At 45.0% G+C, this 17,874-nt stretch overlaps 1 protein-coding gene across 3 annotated transcripts in view; it reads right to left on the bottom strand.

Annotated features, from left to right (window-relative positions):
- Positions 1-926: 926 nt before the first annotated feature.
- The window catches only part of jarid2b (jumonji and AT-rich interaction domain containing 2b), a 100,734-nt gene continuing 83,786 nt past the window's right edge, over positions 927-17,874 (bottom strand). For 2 of the 3 annotated variants that reach the window (XM_068575726.1, XM_068575728.1), the window contains 12 exons: positions 11,928-13,383; positions 10,136-10,710; positions 7,915-8,007; positions 6,814-6,932; positions 6,551-6,639; positions 6,246-6,360; positions 5,881-5,986; positions 5,613-5,795; positions 4,650-4,780; positions 4,241-4,427; positions 3,653-3,760; positions 927-3,436 (listed from right to left, as the gene is read on the bottom strand). In XM_068575726.1, the coding sequence (XP_068431827.1) occupies positions 3,188-3,436; positions 3,653-3,760; positions 4,241-4,427; positions 4,650-4,780; positions 5,613-5,795; positions 5,881-5,986; positions 6,246-6,360; positions 6,551-6,639; positions 6,814-6,932; positions 7,915-8,007; positions 10,136-10,710; positions 11,928-13,383 (3,411 nt within the window). In that variant the 3' untranslated portion in view covers positions 927-3,187. The remainder of the gene's footprint in view (positions 3,437-3,652; positions 3,761-4,240; positions 4,428-4,649; positions 4,781-5,612; positions 5,796-5,880; positions 5,987-6,245; positions 6,361-6,550; positions 6,640-6,813; positions 6,933-7,914; positions 8,008-10,135; positions 10,711-11,927; positions 13,384-17,874) is intronic. The other variant, XM_068575727.1, reaches the window with a different exon arrangement.

The following is a 17,874-nucleotide window of genomic DNA, read 5'->3' as shown; positions in this document are numbered from 1 at the left end:
TTCAGTGCACTGTTGTGAAGACGGAGCTGATCTGGAAGGCAAAGCTCTATTATTTACCAGTCCATGTTTTGAACAGACGGTCATGAGCTTTGAGTAGTGATCGAAAGAATGATCTTGTGGATGTCAGTGTTAAAAATGAGCTTCCTTTGTAGCATGGCTAGGCTCAGCCTTAACGATAGGGTGAGGAGCGCAGACATCTGCAGGGAGTCGTTGCTCCTCTGCTTCGAAAGGGGCCAGCTGAGGTGGTTCGTGCATCTGATCAGGTCGCTTCCTGGACGCCTTCCTTTCTCGGTTTTCCAGGCTCGTCCAATTGGTGAAAGGCCCCGGGGTGGACCCAGAAGACGCCGGAGAGATCTCGCCTGGCCTGGGAACGCCTTGGGGTCCCCGAGGAGGAGCTGCAAAGCATTTCTGGGGAGAGACGTCTGGAATACCCGCCTCAGCCTGGCCCCCCGGCGCCGGATAAGCAAAAGTTAATGGATGGATAATGAATGGAAACTGTATTAAACCCATGAGCTAAATAGTCTTACATTTTGACAGTGTGGGGGGAATGATGTAGAAAAAAAACTTGTTTTGGAAACCCTCAAGGACCCTTAGGATCGTGTCAACGCACCTTAAAACCGCTGCTCGAGACAATCCACAGGCCTCACTGGCAACCGTTAAAAACAATGGTCTGTGGATCATCTGCGTGGCTTCACAACTAAAGTCTTTCTACTATAGTTACCAAGGTGACGTCATCAAATTACTTGTTTTGAATAGTCTAAATTTCCTCTTGAAGTGAAATACTGCAAAAGTGAAACAAGCATTTCGGTGCAATGGCCTTTTAATGTTAGCTTTATAAGATAAGAACGTGAATTCTAAATAAAGATGCTATTAACACCATTTGCACACAAAGAGACACAAGCAGGTTAGAAAGAAATGACAGTGAATTGTCGGTAAGTTTTTATTAAACCTTAAGTACAAACTGCAAAAGTAAAAAACTGTCAATATAACCAACATGAGACTCTCTTTCCGAGTGGAGGGAAAGGCCGAGATGCGGCACTAATAAATTAAGTCACCAGAGCCCCCACTGTGAGCAAGTAGTTTTTACTGTAGAAAATGGAAGAAACCAACAAAAAAGAGAACTGAAAAACAAACAAAGATCCCATCAGAATAAAATATATTGTAAGGCCATAAAAACTTGACAACCACTTTTTATGTTGAAAACACCCAACTTGGTATTTTATTAAATAGTCCTAAAACAGTTCAGTCTTCTGCGAGGGACGACAACCAACAAACTGGATTATAGGATTTTTCCTTGACAGTCACCACTGGCAAGCTCAGTGCAACATGAGTAGCTACTACATTTTTGTTGAATTTTCAGTAATGAAAATGTAAAAACCCATTTTTTTGTGAACATATCTTTTTCCCTTTTCTTTAAAAAAGTAAAGCTAAACAAACAAAACTAGGTTGGGAAGGAGGGGGGGGGGGCAGTCGTTGGCTACTCAATATCTTCTTTCTTAGTGATATAAGCAGCACTTAAAATTTTTATACACGTTTAACCAGAGCAACTCTGTAAGCGTCAAACTCACACGGATGAAGAAAGGGAAATGTAAGGCTTTTTCTTCATCAACCACTCTCCTCTGGAACGTTTTCTCTCTTCTCTATTCCTTCCTTCCTTTCTTTATTCCTTAACCCCGGAACAAGGCTCAGGTATTTAAAGAGATTTACAGGATTATGTACAAAAAAAGTTGATGTTTTGTTTGTGTTGGACTTTTTCCTCTCTCAAAAAAATCACTCTTAATATATCTGGAAAAGAAAAGAAAAAAGAAAAAGCCAAAAAAAAGAGGACAATTTAAAAAATACAAAAAACAAAACTTGGATTTGATATTTCACATTTTACACTCTTTGACTAGTGGCTCTACTTGAGATAACACGTCAGACCAACAAAAGTAAAAAACACAAAATAATAATAATATAATATAATAATTAATGTTTACTGTTACAGATGAAACAAGAGGACTGGAAGAATGGAATGTTAACACGATTGCACATCTAGAACCAGAAACGCCTGAAGGCCGTTCTGCCCTGTGGGTTGGGGGAGCGTGAGCTAGCTGTTAGTAGATAGCATGTGCTAACCCCCAGATTTTTTATTTTTGTGTTATACAGTAATTATAACCAACAGCACCAATAAAATGGATCTCCTCGCTATGGATCAGGCACAGTTTTCACTTGCTAGCGAAGGAGGGATCCCTCCATACTACCAGGAAGTGAGGTGAGCGGTGACCTTTCAAGGTCAAGCAGCTGTAGCTCTGCCCCTCTCACATCCACCAACAAACAGAAACATCCACAATGACAAAGAAAATAAAATACACAGAAGACTTCTTGCAAAAAACAAAGCTAAAATTTAAAATAGAACTTGAAAAAACATAGCCAACCAACAATAAACCAACATCATTATCTTTCAAGTTTTTACCTTGCGTCACTAACCCCCCTTTTTAAAAAAAAAAACAATGCAGGAGCTGCACCAAGAAATAATAAAATAATTAAAAAAAAGGACTCCTCTTCCTCAAGCCAAGGACAGAGAGAAACTTTGGGTAACTACTTGATGTCATTTTCATTTCACAAAACTGGAGAGGAAAAAAAAAGGCCGCCTTTTCATTTGTCCCACGTTCACAGTTGAGTGACGCATGATGAGAAGGAATGGGGTTCAGTCTCAGGGGGCGAGATGAGGGCAGGAAAGAGTGATGCAAGAAGAAGGTAACAAATGTAACCCACTGCAGTTAAGGAAGGATGGAGGTAAAAGGTTTAACAGGGCCCATCAAGTTTTCTTGTGAATGTTACGCTTAATGCTTGTAATGTTGTAAAAGACGACTTAAAGAGGGACAGTGGGATTCTAAAATCATCCAGGAAAAAAACAAATTCTTCTTTCACACTAGTGCAAAAAAGACATCTTGTTTTTCTTTTTTTTTTTTCTTCTTTTTTTTTTTGTAAACAAGCCTGTCATACTAAGGGAGGAGGTGAATATCTTTTTGGATGGAGGACTTCGGTCAGGTGAGAGGATTTTCAAAGCTAAAAAACAATCAATCTTAAATATTGAGTGGTGGAGGAGGGATTGATAGTGATCCTGCTTCATGTGAAACAAAAAAACAGGGGAGTTTGGGCCCACCGTGGGCCGAGCACACCGGATGGTAACGCCGTGGCGTCCTCCTCAGGACACAGCAGCAGCCTTGGGTATGTGGCTGGAGGACAGGCGTGCCAGGGACACCTCCACGGTGGCGCGCTTCCGGGGTCCTCGCTTGGCTGGCGACGCTTTGGCGGGGCTCAGGCCATGGCAGGGGTCCCCCCCTACTGCAGTGACAACAACTCCTCCACCGACACCACCTCCACCGACACCACCTCCTCCGTTCTTTAACATGGCCCGGCCACACACCTGGTTCACCAAACTGTTGATTTGCTCCTAATTAGAAGGCACAGAAAAAAAAAATGCATATTTAAGAAAATGAATCATTTTTCATTTTTTCTTCTTTATAAATGACCTTCTCTAACATTGTTTGTTCATCTATAACCAAGTAGGATTTACATCATAAATACTGCGAAATAAGCTACTTCCTGGAGCAGCGTCTAGCTGATGTCTCCCCCATCTGGACGGAGAGTGAACTGAACCACCGCTCACCTCATCGTATCGGTACATCATCTTAAGGCCTCTGCAGGACTTGTGCTTCTCCACATAGCGCAGGGCACACTCCAGACAGAAGACCACGTTGTCAGTCTCCTGAACCACCTGCGCAGGCGGGAACCCAAACAGAGACATCACGGTGGGAACCACACACTCGCATCACAAGTCTCTTATTAATCAGACACCTCAGTTGAATGGCATTAACTTCTACACCACTTTGCACACGTATGTATTACGATATCGTGGCATTCAATTTGATATCATAAAATTGTCAAACTTCATCATTTAGTTTTGACACTTTAAATATTAGGCTGTGAAAAGCCAAAGAAAAATAAGTCTTGCCATGTACAAAATACATGGGGACGTTTTAATGTATAGCATGGCATAGTTGGTAGGCACAGTATATACACTATGTTTTTGTAAGGTATAATCCAAAACAATTCAAACTCTTGCAATACTTTTGGTTACAGGGATGGATAACTAATGAAAACGAGCTTGAAAATGCCAAAGCGCATTAAAACTAGTGAAAGGAGTTAAAGCATTTTAGAAAACAAGTGCCCATGTCTCATCACCCTCTGCTCTCACCATGGACAGGTAGCAGAGATGCTGGCAGATCTGGCAGCGTCTCTCTGAGGACTCCAGTGCCGGCCATTTCCCACGGGGCTTCTTGCGTCCTTCCCCGGGGCCCAGGCTGCTGTCATGGGTGCCGTAGCGGGCAGAGGAGAGCAAACCTGCCTTGTAAAGTTCCTGTCGTTGGCGCATCTCTATGTTCCTATTGGACAAGAAAGCATGTTGCATTGCATTGGATGAGTTTCATTGTTCTGGGAAAAATACCCGAATGCAACATCTGATTGCTTCATCAAACATTTAATTGCTTTGTCAAAAGGACGCGGCCACACCGGTTTTCCTTGCAGATAACATTCTACAGTTGAGAATAGTAGTAGTGTTTGCGTATGTATATATGTGTAAATGTGTGTATGTCGCTGCATCCTACCTGAGGTCTTTGAGTAGAGCGGATATGGTGGTGAGGAGGAGGCCATTGTCCCTCTTGGACTCGGCTGTCGCGATCTGGTACAGTAGCTTCTCCATGGAAAAGGGTTTGGCTATACGACGACATTTCAGGTCCTGCACACAACGACGGAACACGTTACACATTATGATCCTCATTAAGATTACAAACTTTATTTATTTACCTCTCAAAATAAAATGATGTATTCGACCGGTTTTATTTCGTTGTTTTCCCATCTGAGGTTTACCTTCTAACGAGATGAAGTAAGAGTAAAGCAAGTTGACGGATATGATCCAACAATGCTCATTATGTCTGTAAAACATATTAAACACTTGGAAGAAATGGTTGCAGGCAGAGCGCCACAATACAGCACATTGCATGAATATTATATTACCCTTGAGAGCAATCTTTGCTGTGGCTACAAATTTTAAATAGTAAGCCCTATGGTAAATGTACTTCCTGCACCATAATTCCATAATAGTGACAGTAAGGAACATTTTCTTTTCCTCTATTACTGTAATAATGAGGTCCAATGGTCCTAGGGCAGGCTCATGATAAAAAAAAATAAAAAATCTAAATGCACCCCATGGGAGACTTACAGCTGCAATTACTCCTCAAAGTTCAACGTGCTGGCTATTCAGAGAATAAAACTCTGGTTTCTAAGTTCAATTATGAATTATGGTTTCAAGCAATCTACATGACTCAGAGCATTAACTGCCACCACCACAGGAGGGCAGTGTTGTGAGGTATTACAAAGCAAAAGCAAAATAAACTAAATGAATTATGTAAAATCTTGAATACACCAGCTTTTAATTTTGTATTTATAAATACTAATAATACTCCTCATCCCCTATGGGACATTTTGTTTTCCACATAAACATACGTTATGTTCCGTTATTGATCTAACAGCCCATGTACTGATCCACCCTCCCAGGTTCATATGCTGACCTTTGCGGCCTGGTAACCCAGGTTCATCCAGTGCGGGGTGGCAAAGTGCACCGTCTCCGACACGCTGTAGCCACAGCACACTTTAGAGACAAAGGCACCGGGGTAGCAGACCACAAACTGGCCACTCCGCTGGACCGTCCGGTAAACCTTGATGCCTTCGTGGCACAGCACCTCTGGAGAGAGCTGGAGGACCGAGAATAGTGTTACATTTCTGAAACTGTACATTTTTGGGAACTAAGTGGCGTCAGAAAGTTCAGGAAGCACTGACCATGATGTTCTTCTCCAGCATTTCTAGTCCTGGGGTGCCATTGGCCTGAAGCAGTGTATGGACCACCTTGTCCAGCTTAGCCTTCTCCTCAGCAGGGACAGAATACCTGTGGGAGGGACACACAAAGACATCAACACACAGGGACAGACTAAAGATCATACATACTGAATCAAGTTCAAACTGAAGATTCCACCACATTAAGGAGCAAATCTTCTCCAGTTGCAAAAGATTGTCCACATATAGGAGACTTAGCACTCAGTGAAACTGATACTGTGATACTGTTACTTAGCATATGACAAATGGAAATTTGGGGGCAGAGTTTTTAGTGTGATGACGTGTACTCTTCATCTCTAGTGAATACTTACCAAATGCAATCAGCACCAGTGTGTAAGTAATCAATAAATGGAAGGCGATTTTGGTCTCGAGACCAGCATGAGGTAGAAAAGACCATGCCAATGTTAAGCCAGGGAATGGTCACCCCTAAGGAGACAGAAAGCACAGGTTATTATTAATAACTGCAAATTACACAATGGCACAATTAATCACTTCCACTGTCAGTCATATTTGCCCTATGAATGCATTTTCTGGAGCAGTTCACAGATAATAAGGCTTTGTTTGAGTTTGCTATTGAGCCTCAACGCTGTAGAGAAATGCCTTCACGGTTCCTTACCAGACACAGCACCCAGATGCCTCAGAATGGATCCGGAGTTATTGGGAAGGACAGTGAGGTTCCATCCGTGTCTGGGGAAAAGATCATTCCTACATTATTTTCCAGGGACACCAAGGAGGATGCGGACAGTGTTTCTCTTAGATTCACCACCTGAGATGAATACTCGTGACTTTTCGGTTAATAGGTCAGGACGACAGTCTTGCAACACAGGCAAATTATTCTGTGCAAACTTTAAAGTGAGTGTGGTGTAATGAGCCACTTACTTTGAAAATGGCTCTGACTTTCCTGTGGGGAATCCACTGCCATGTGTGCTCGTGTCCACCTTCCCACAATGCACTGCCACATGGCTGTCTCTCTGCTCCACAATCCTCCAGTACTCTTCCTGCAAGAACGAAAGGGAAGGAAAGCCAATCAGTGGGAGAATGCCTTAAGCTGAGCTTTAGGTAAAGACAGAATATTATTTTGGATGAGGATTACATGAAAAAAAGATACACATCCTCTGAAAATGAATAAAGGAAAAAATATGCATTTTAAGACATGCCACTAGAAGCTATAGTAAGTCATAAAATATAATCTATAGTATATAATGTAGTATGCCATTACCTACAGTTACCACCTGGTATTTGAATAAATCCAAAAAACAGTCATGTTGTGGTTTATATCCATCATTTAATGATGTTATCCTTTTAGATATTTTTGTAAAATTGTCATGACATAATATAAATTCTTGAGTTATGGCCAGAAATGTGTTTTGTGAGGTCACAGTGACCTCTGGGCACCAGAGTCTAATAAATTCAAGCACTCCCGCATTGAAACTCCTAAAATATCATATCATATGTATATGATATGATATTTTAGGAGTTTTTAGGAGTTTAGGAGTATTTTAGGAGTTTCAATGTATATATATATATATATATATATATATATATATATATATATATATATATATATATATATATATATATACATGCACACATGCATACACACATGCATACATACACACACACATAGTACAGTCGTTCTTGAAGTTGTTCCACCTCCTAAATGTGATTATTAGAGGATTTTCCTCGAATAAAGTCCTTTGGGGACTTTGGACAGCTGGTCAGACAAAACAAGTCTATGATGACTTCACCGTGAGCCCTGGGAGCCGACTAATCAACCAATTGATGACTTAATAATGAAGATCCTTTTGTAGCCTTTATTTAGCCATGTAGATAATCCACAGAACGCTCCGTCAGCAGTCTTTATTGGAACCATTTACTTGAAGAACATTGTTCCAGTAAAACACTCGACAGCGAGTCCTGTGGATTGTCTGTTTTAGACGATGGACGTTTACATTCAGGACGAGACGTGAGCTCGCTCACCTCAACCTCAGCAGCCCCTGGTTCCTTGTTAAAGCACATGGTCATGGTGTTCCGGGCTATCCTGAAGAAGTTAGTCAAAGACACCGATTTCCCCTGCAACAGACAGACATGAAACATTATGAGTCACAGCATAAAACAGGAATCTGAGGAGAAGAGTGGAAAAAACCCTCCAGACTTTATTCCACATATTTATGGTCTTCTGTCATGCTAAAAAAAACTATTGGGAGTGGAGAATGAATACATTATGAGTAAAGAAAACATTGCTGCGCATCAATGAACCACAAGTTTCGCTGCATGTGTGAACGAGTACAAAATAATCTGAGCGAAAGCATTATGATCAAATAATGTACATGCACAGAACTGTACATGTGAATGTGCTGTATGCGTCTCTATAGGGCTCCACCTCTACAAGCCACCGATATATTCCCATGGTTTCGACCATCTCTCCCATGGACATTCCTGCTACGGAGACGCTTTGATGATGACCGTAAATCTGCCGGCTCACGGCTTTGATACAGACGGAATCTGCTGAAAGATGACCTTGCAGATTCCTCATCCTCAATGACAATTTATATTTATTTTCTCCCTAGGTATCCAGATGTTTAAAAAAAAAAAGAAAAAAAAGAAAAAAGAAATCTAACTGACCTCATTACAATTTCTATTTTTACAAAAGCTGCAGGGTTGTAAAATAATGCAGTTAAATGAAGTACAGTCGTGACCCAGTAAGCAACACTTTCTTCAGGCGAGTCAGAAGCAGCACTTATCCCGGCCTTTCCGGGTGTAATTGGAGTTAATTATACCCTTGACATGCACTTTGTTCTCTTGATAGAAAAGTGAAATATAACCTCCTGTTGGGGGCCACTTGTGACGAAAATGCGTACGAATCTGAGCTCTGGAGAAAAGTGATGGGTCATATTTAGACAAGCCTGTCCTGTCAGGATGGAGCCATTCACATGTCACTGCAGTAAACTGTGCATCTACGATTCAGAAGGCTGCTCGAGTCTGTTGACAGTATCTCAGCTTTTCAGAGGGAGGTCATATAGAGGGATTTAGTTACCAACGGGACGGGGGAAGCAACACATTTGGGGTACATTGTGCCGTTTCAGACTAAAGTATCTTCAGTATTTTACAGAAATATTGACTGTTTCAAACTATCAAGATACCTTGGAATGACAAACAAATGTGCTCACAAGCTCTTTGCAAGTAAATATTGCATCAAGAAAACACAGTGCACAGTTTTGTTGTGAATAAACAAGTGTGGTGTTTGTGTCTGCACATGTGGATTCCCACACATACATAAAGCACTGCTTCTCTTTGCACTGATGTGTTTGAGATGCAGGGGCTTGACAGAGGGATCGATGAGAGGACTGGGCTTGATAGAGAAAGACAGGAGATTTGGATAAATAGCTAAGAGCAAGGGCATGGGCTGAAGGAGAGAAACCAGGGGGGGGGGCTATGGAAGGCGGGGTTCTTTGAAGGGGGCGGGGCAGGGGGGTGAGGCGAAGGGCTGGTTTGAGAGCTGCCTTCTCTCTGACCTACATTTCAGCCAGCCAGAATCAACACAGCTGCTAGCAGGCAGGGGAGGTGGTAAAACATCTTGTGTGCGAGTGCATACACGTACACACGGACACACACACACACACACACACACACACACACAGCTGCACAGAAATGTTTTGCAAAACCCCAAGAGGTGCAAGGTACGGTCCATCGATCTCGCAACAAAAAATCTTAACAATGCAGCAACATCACACATTTACACATAACTGTGCAACGTGCTAATGTTTGTTTTCTGAAACACAATCTATGAGAGCTAACAGCAGGACAGTGAAAAAAAAGATCTGCAGATAGGGGCATATGTTGTTACTTTAGAACCGGCACAGCGATACCAAAACGCTCAAACTTAAGTGGTGATGATATGAAAAGCGTAGGCCGCTTGCACTTCATGGGGAACATTAGTCTGGACTCAGATAGTTGTGCGATGCCGACATCTGGCTGAGCAACAATGAGGCCTTTGAAGACTGGAATTCAACATAAAACCAAAACAATGTTTATATTGGTTATGATTTGAGTTAAGGTGTGCATCATCAGGTATCATCATCCAATCTGAGAGATTAAAAGGACCAAAACAAACCTGATGAATTCAAACTATGCTAGTTGGCTCTTGAACACCGTGTGGCCTAAAATCTGCCATCTAATTGAACTAAAGTTAGATGCTCACCTTGTTAATACATTTGTGCTGGTCACTGAGAACGCCCCTGTCCTCCTCCTGCTGCTGCTGCTGCTGCTGCTGCTGCTGCTGCTGCTGCTCCTCTCCATGCTGCCTGTCCTCTTTGCCTTGTTTTTCCTGAGCGAAGAGCCGGCGCCGGCCCGCTTTGACCTGAGCCTCCAGCTCCTTCAGACGATGATACACTCCATTGGTGCGGTGGTTCCCTGTAGCCCCTCCCACTATTCCCCCTACTAGCCCGTTCTTGGGCTCGTAGCGTGGCAGCACCAGTGCACTCGGCGCCGAGGAGTCCGAGAGGCCCTCCAGAGGGCCCCGGCGCGACTCCAGGTTCTTTTTCTCCTGCAGCACTTCGGCCTGCAGTCTGAGGCGCTCCTCAGCGCTGAGCGAGTCATAGGAGAGGATGTACTGGAGATACGCCTCCTGCAGCTTGGCCAGCCGGTCCTGCGCTGACTTAGGGATGCGCAGGAGGTCGGCTAGCTTGGTCCACTTCTTCAGGTCCATCACCTGCTGCATGCCGCCCATGTCATTGATGAGCTGGAAAAAACGTGACAGGTCCACTTCACAGCCACCTGCGTGGAGCAGAGGGGAAACATGAAGAGTGAGCTAACAGTGAGTGGTGAGTCATACAATCTGTGAAGGTTGATGAAGGACTCCATATGTCTCGTAGTAACATTACAATGTAACAAAGGCGAAACAATTGTGGGTAAAAAAAAAAACAACAAGTTGCCAGTTTTTCCTTAAAGTTTTGAAAATACAGAAATGAAATCAGCAAGACTGTCATCTTTGAGCAATTGCTTCTTTGGTGGCACAATATATCTTTTCATCCATCCCAGTTCATTTTATTTTAAACTGCCAATTGACCTATCACCTTTCAAAATGATTTGAACCGTCATTGTGCCAAACAGAGACACAAATTCTGTTAATGTAAAACCGATCTGCTGGGCGCAGTCAAGGAAATCATTTGGAACCAGAGTATCCTGGCTGTACTCCTCTGTGGCTCACAGGCTGCCAGGTCTCTCTGGCGAGCAGCCGCGTACCAACCGGGCTAAAATGAATACAGCTGTATATAAAAGCAACAAACACTGCATAGCACATGCCCGACATGAAACCAGCGCAAAACTAATAAAATTCAACAACCACATATGCATAGCGAACAGAAAACTCACACATAGAGGTTTCTGTCTTAACTGGGCTGTTTAAAGGCTCATAAAGTGCTGATGTCATTGTGAGAAATGGAAGGTGACCAGACAATCTGGAGCTTTTATGGCCTAACAGGCCCCCTCGCCAAGTTGTTTCACATTGTTATTGTCATCTATAAACGGGAAGATATAATCAGGCGAAAATGCCACTGACACCAATGGAAACGGCGACCTTTGTGCTTCCTGCTCCCTGGCTGCTATTGTCATAGCGCATGTGACAACATACTGCTTTAAACGTGCAGGATACCGGGACGGTAAAATGCCCTTTCTTTATATTCATCTTCTTTTTATATACTGTATTTCGTTTCTTCCTTTTCTTATTGTCTACATTCATCAAGCTGTAAAAAGAGAAACAGCCAAAAGTGTAGACAGGGCTGAGAGGAGGCCTCAGTTTGGAACGGGGTATCTGGGTTTAATACACTCCCGTAAAAATCGATGGCTCTGGTCCTCTGTGGCAGCCTGCAGGAAGAAACCTGTGGCTCATTGCTGAGTTAATTCAATCAATTCAGGGATGACTTTTGCAGACTGAATTGTCTTGTGCAGCGTTCACATATACATACGTGTCTCCTGCTGTACGGCTCGCTTACCAATGACAGGCGGCTCATCCATGGTAATGCCCTGAGATTTGAGGTGCTTGCGAATGCAGGCCAGCCGCTGCACGTTGGGGCCCCAGCGCCGGCTCAGCATGTGGACCCTCTGCACCTGTGTAACAAAACGCATCTCCTCGCTCAGCTTGCACTCTGGCCTCCAGTCTGGGGGCGGGACCACGCGACACATCCCGGCCACCTCGGCCGGTTCCCTCACCGCATCCAAGTACACCAGCGGGTCCTGGAACTCCCGCGGAACCGGCCGGAAGACGGGGGCCTCGCCCAGAGCCGCCCACCCGTCTGGCCTGCTCCGCTGGCGCTCCCACTCCTTCTCTTGCTCGCGCTCCTTCTGGCGGGCCATCTCTTTCTCACGCTCCCACTCCTTGTCTCGGTCAGCAAGCCGAAAAGCTGCCGGTTTGAGCTGCCCGGGGTTGTTGGCGGAAGCGAGCGGAGAGGAGGCGTTGGAGGAACACACAGAGGTTTGTTGGGGGTCTGAGGTAGTGTTGGCACGACTGGGGTTCTGTGTGTGATTCGGGCCTGATGAGGGGGAGGAAGAGGAGGAGTTCCGACCATGAGACCTGCTCTGCTGCTGCTGTGCTTGTCGAATCAACATCAGCTTGCCGGCCGACGCCCGCTTGGGTCGCTGGTTCACCGGCTCCGCATTGGCTGCTGGTGTATTAGGAGGCGGGGTTTGTTGAGGAGGAGGAGTAGGAGGCGGAAGTGGGGTAACAGGCGGAGTTTGTTTGGGAGAAGGGGGTGCATCTGATTCGTGTCCGTTAGAAACTGGAGTGGTAGGGGTGGTGGTTTGTGAGGCAGCTCTCTCTTGATTGGCCGCCTTCTTGCTGCTGCTGCGCGTCTCCAGAGGTGTGGGTTGAAGCTTGGCCTTCTTGGCCTCAATGCCAGTGGTTTTGGCTTTTTGCTCGACAACCCCCGTCCCCACCGAATTGAGGACCACCTCCAGACGCCGCTTCGAGTAACGCAGTCCCTCTCGACCTGGGCACTCTCCTTGCTGGCACTGTCTCTGCCCGTCCTCCTTGGCCAGGGTGTTGTACCGCTGCCCGTTTAGCCTGCCGTTGAGGCGGGCGACGGCAGCCACATTGTGCAGCCCATTGGATAGTAGCACCTGTTTGCGGGTTTTTGCATTGCTGTGGTGGGCTAGCGCCGCTGCTTTTCCTGAGTTAGCCAGCCCATTGCTGGCTGCTGGCTGGCTGTGCTGATTGTGATTGTTCGCTGACGATGTTGCCGAGGCGGCGCTGTTGTGTTTGTTGCTGCTGCTGAGTTTGGTTTTCTTGCTCAGTTCTCTCTGTTTGGCTTTGGTGTAGGTGACGTGGCCCTTGGACACGGTGGCTGTGTACTTCTTCACAGTTTTGGACGGCAGTCGGAAGTCGCGGCTCTTCTTGGTACCACTGACAGCTTGTGCCAAGCCCGCCCGCGTCAGCCCGTTCACTTTAGAGACCTGAGAAAGAGCGAGAGAGAGAGGAAGTTAGATAAATGACAATGAGAACCTTGCTCATTGGATCAATCACGGATATATTCTGGAAAACAGGAATTGTCGCTGAAAGAATCCTGTTTGATAACATCTCTGAATGTTGAACAAAGTTTAAAATACTATTGCATTAAAGATAGTAACATGTTTTCTGAAATGTACCCACACACAGATACAATTCTATAAATCAGAAAGCACGGCGCACACACACACACACACACACACACACACACACACACACACACACACACACACACACACACACACACACACACACACACACCACAATGAAGGGGCCAAACATATCTGTGGAAACCTACACTATTCATTTGAGAACCGATCAACTGTCTTGATTACAATACTTACATATCCAGTACTCTATAATAAACTTTAGTTCAAACTGCTGTTAACACAAAAGGCAGAAATTTTGAAAAACGCAAACCAAAAGATCCCGAGACAAACATTTTAGAACGGGTAGATCAAAACTAAAGGACATGAGGGAGAGATGGTATGGCTCCATGGTTTCAGCTAGCAGATGGCTGGACAGTATGAGGTTGGAGGCGGGGTCATTGGGATGGAATATAATCCCATCCGGGCACACGAACACAGCCTTTTTCCCCCTTTAACGCTATAATTCAATTTTTGAATAAGAGAAAGACAGAGACAGCCTGTGTATGTGTACATTAATGTGTGTGAAGGCTTAGAGGTCTCCAGCTGTAGATCAGCGGCTTGGTACAGTGGCGTCTGGCTCACTGGCTACAGCTGTGGAAAGAAACACGGTCACCCTCTCGCTCAGTGTAAAGAGCTTTACAGCTGGATCAGCACATGTAACAATCCACTGTGTAGAATCTAATTCTGTATAGGACTCTCTCTCTCACCCCATGACTACATTCCCCACTGCTCCTTTCTTCCACTTATATTTCCCATGTATGCCTTTCCAAGAATATCCACCCCCCTCTCTTCCATGGTGTTTTCATGGCCCACTTACAAATCTTGTAAAATTAAAGATATTTAGCCGCCGATATCTGAACAAGTTAAGCTGGAGATCCTATTTCTGTAGTTTAAAGGGGCAACATCATCCTGTTGTATAAACCTATAATATATTGTCAGAGGATAAATATCCTTCTGTTTTATATTCTCTAATATTCAAACTAGGCAAGTTGGGAGAGACACACTTGTACATCAGCTATCATAGAGCCCGGATGCCTTTAGAAAATTAATGATCATATTTCGCTGCCATCCATCCACGTATCCATGTGCCTTTCTGTCCAGACCAGCTGGAAGTGAACCACAGAAAAAAAGAAAGGAGGAGGGACGGAGAGATGGAGTTATCAATCACAGTCGGGGCGCCACAGGAGGGAGGTGACAGCCGGCCCATTGACAGGTTTGCCTTTGAAGGGCTCTCATGTCACACTTGTGTGTGTATATGTATATGCGTTAGTGTGTGTGTGTGTGTGTGTGTGTGCTCATGTATTGTATTGTGTTCGTCTCAGGTGGCGGGGGGCCGACACAAAGACCAGGCCATTAAAAGATAAGGGGGGACTGAAACCTAACCCTGCCTCCGTCAATCATTCCCCTCCAACACACACACACACATACACACACACACACACACACACCATGGAAAAACACAGGGTGACAAGGAGAGAGGGAATACAGAATGGGCGTTGAGGAGTGGGGAGAGGAAAGGGATGAAGATGGAGACAGAAAGACAGACGAGGCTGCACAGCAAGCGTCTCGAGTTGCATTATGTGCATTCCACGCAAAACAGTTGTGATTTTACGTGTTATCTAAATATTCATCTCTCAATCTGACACGACCAAATATCAATACGTTCAAACCGTTATATTTCATTAGCCAAATTAATACGTAGTTCAATGTGACAGCACATTTAGTGTTACATTGATGCTAAGAAAGAACCTAACTGCTAAAAAAGCAGTTGTCCAGACAGCTACTAGATTTCTTCAGCCACAGTTTGCTGACAAAGCATTGAGTCTGAGACACACTGTCATGGCTGCTCCCTGCCACAGGAGGGCTCAGTGGACCGGCTCTCTTCAGGGGAGCTCGGCAAGTCTCCATCACTTTTCTCTCGTTAATTATTCGGTCTGGTGGCAGAGAAGGATGGCAGGAGGTTGATGATGAGAGAAAGGAAAAACGAAGGACAGCAAAGAGGCAGGAGCTAGTTTAAACACTTCGCTGGGGGAGGAAAGAAAGCCAGACTGAGAGCAAGAGATACAACGGAAAAGGACATGGAAGCTCACTCGTGCCAATAGCCACTGGTAGAGAGAATGAAATGAAAAGAGACGCTGGACAGAACAAGAAAGACAATAAAGCCAAAAGGAAAAACAAATGAACACACACAGACACACAGACACACAGACACACACACACACACACACACACGCGCGCGCAGCCGGAGACTGGAGTGGATTTTGGTCGCATGTGAGCGGGGAAGGGGAGGAGAGGGTGGGGAGTGAGGGAGGTGGGTCTAGATGACATCATGTGTTGCTATAGCCCAGCTGAGGCCTGGCAGGAAGATTTTTAACAGGCAACATCTGCAGGAGCCGGCCCTGAGAAGAAGGGGAGAGAGAGAGCAAGAGAGAGAAAGAGACAGCCATACGATAGAGGAAGACAGGAGAAAGTTTAACCCTTGCAAAGCCCTGCAGACTGACAAAGGAAGCGATATGCAGGAGTCGTTGTGCACATTTTGAATCGCACGTGGTCACAGTCAGATTTCTCCCTCTTTGTCAGGATGTTGCAGAAGCTCCTTCGGTCAAGCCGAGGTAGCCCTGGAGGCGACAGGCACCTCATTAAACACGTAACGACGCATCAGGCTATTTTGTGTCGGAGGGACGGCTGAAGTGAGGTGGAAACACGCGGCAAGTCGAGGAAATGTTCAGCGATGTTAGTTTGTAATCCGGCGCAAAGCACCTCCTCCTCACTGCGATGCTCTCCGTCACCAGGGGCAGGAAATAATGTAAACACCATAACTTTGGGAGTATAATGAATGCATGTCACAGCTTGATGGCGTGCAACACATCCATCAAGTGTCACGGCGGTGCGATGACTATCAACGGGTTAAATCCTGTGCTGAGCTACAAATCAATTCCTATGCCGGAGTCATTTACGGTGCGACTGCCAGAACACCTCGACGGCGAGGCATAAATCCGGCTTAAGCCTTCTTTCCCCTCTGCTGTCTTATTAGGGAGCAATGCGAGGCGGCCCAGGGCAGGTTGACTTTTAAGCAGCTAGAGAAAGGTCAGTACAGCGTGGCACTAATAACACACACAATGCAAAACCCATTTTATAAAGTAACAGGGAAAGATCTCCATACAGTAGTAGCTGGAACAAGAGGCTGGCTGAGAGAATCAAGAGAAACTCCTTCATTCTCCTTGATGCGTTTCTTATCTATTGTCATTTTTTAAATGTTGTCGCGTTAGGAGGGAGGTTAATTGAGGGTGGCAGAGGACAAACAACTAAACAAGAAAGTGCAGAGTCCTTTTCAAATGGTGCCGAGTCGGCTTAATGGTTTGGCTCTGCACACACCACCTGCGCTCGCTGATCGGTGCAGCTGCTTTGCTGACATCCCTGCTTTTGTTATTGAATTAAAATGGATAGAATCATATTGTTTTATAAAAAGGTCCCGTTATGGCGCATGTATTTTGTTGATACAAGCCGCTATTAAATTAAGCAGAACTGAATCACTGAATTGAATTATGATAATGCCTCTACCCTTCGGTTTTACACACACACACACACAACCCCGAGTTCTTTTTACGGCTACATAATCACTTAACCTTTTATATGGCTTAGCCTGTATTTTCGCAGTGGGTCATGTGAATAAGTGTGTGCGAGTCTTGAGCACACACACACACACACACACACACACACACACACTGTTCATGCTAATTGAAGCGAGCATAAAGAAAAAAAACACACTAATCCTTCCAAATGATTGGAGCCATGTTGTCAAGGGCAAGATCCTTCTCTTTGACACAGAAAGAGAGAGAGAAAAAGAAAAAAGAGAGAGAGAGAAAAGAGAGAAAGAGCGACTAGTGAGTTAGTGAGGCTGAAGTTTAGCTTGGCAGGCAGTCACTCTCATTGAGAGCCATTGTTGGTTGACACTTAACAGGAGGGAAAAGGAAATAGGAAAGACGACAAGATAGATTAGGAGAAAGAAAAGACAGAATGAAATGTGGCGCCTCGACAGCCGGTTTGCTCCCGGCTAGCCGATGTGGTCATACGAATGCCAGTGTTCTGGCTAAAGCCCCCCATCCTCCCATCTCCTCCTCTTCTCTCACTTTGTGGGGTTCCTTGAGACCTGCTAAGTGCCACAGAGAGGGAGGCAGGCTTTCACAGGCCCTCGCCAGCATTACTAAATATAGCTGCAGTCGCAGCAGGCCAAAACACAATCATTACTCTCCCAGACACAATAGATGGAAGCGAGTGGAGGGAAGGAGA

This window comes from Clinocottus analis, unplaced genomic scaffold, assembly GCF_023055335.1.
Source record: "Clinocottus analis isolate CAN_PGR_092001 unplaced genomic scaffold, fCliAna1.0.p SCAF_14, whole genome shotgun sequence".
NCBI classification, from domain to species: domain Eukaryota; kingdom Metazoa; phylum Chordata; class Actinopteri; order Perciformes; family Cottidae; genus Clinocottus; species Clinocottus analis.
Note: the sequence above shows the minus strand (reverse complement) of the source record. Positions and strands in the feature narration are given on the sequence as shown.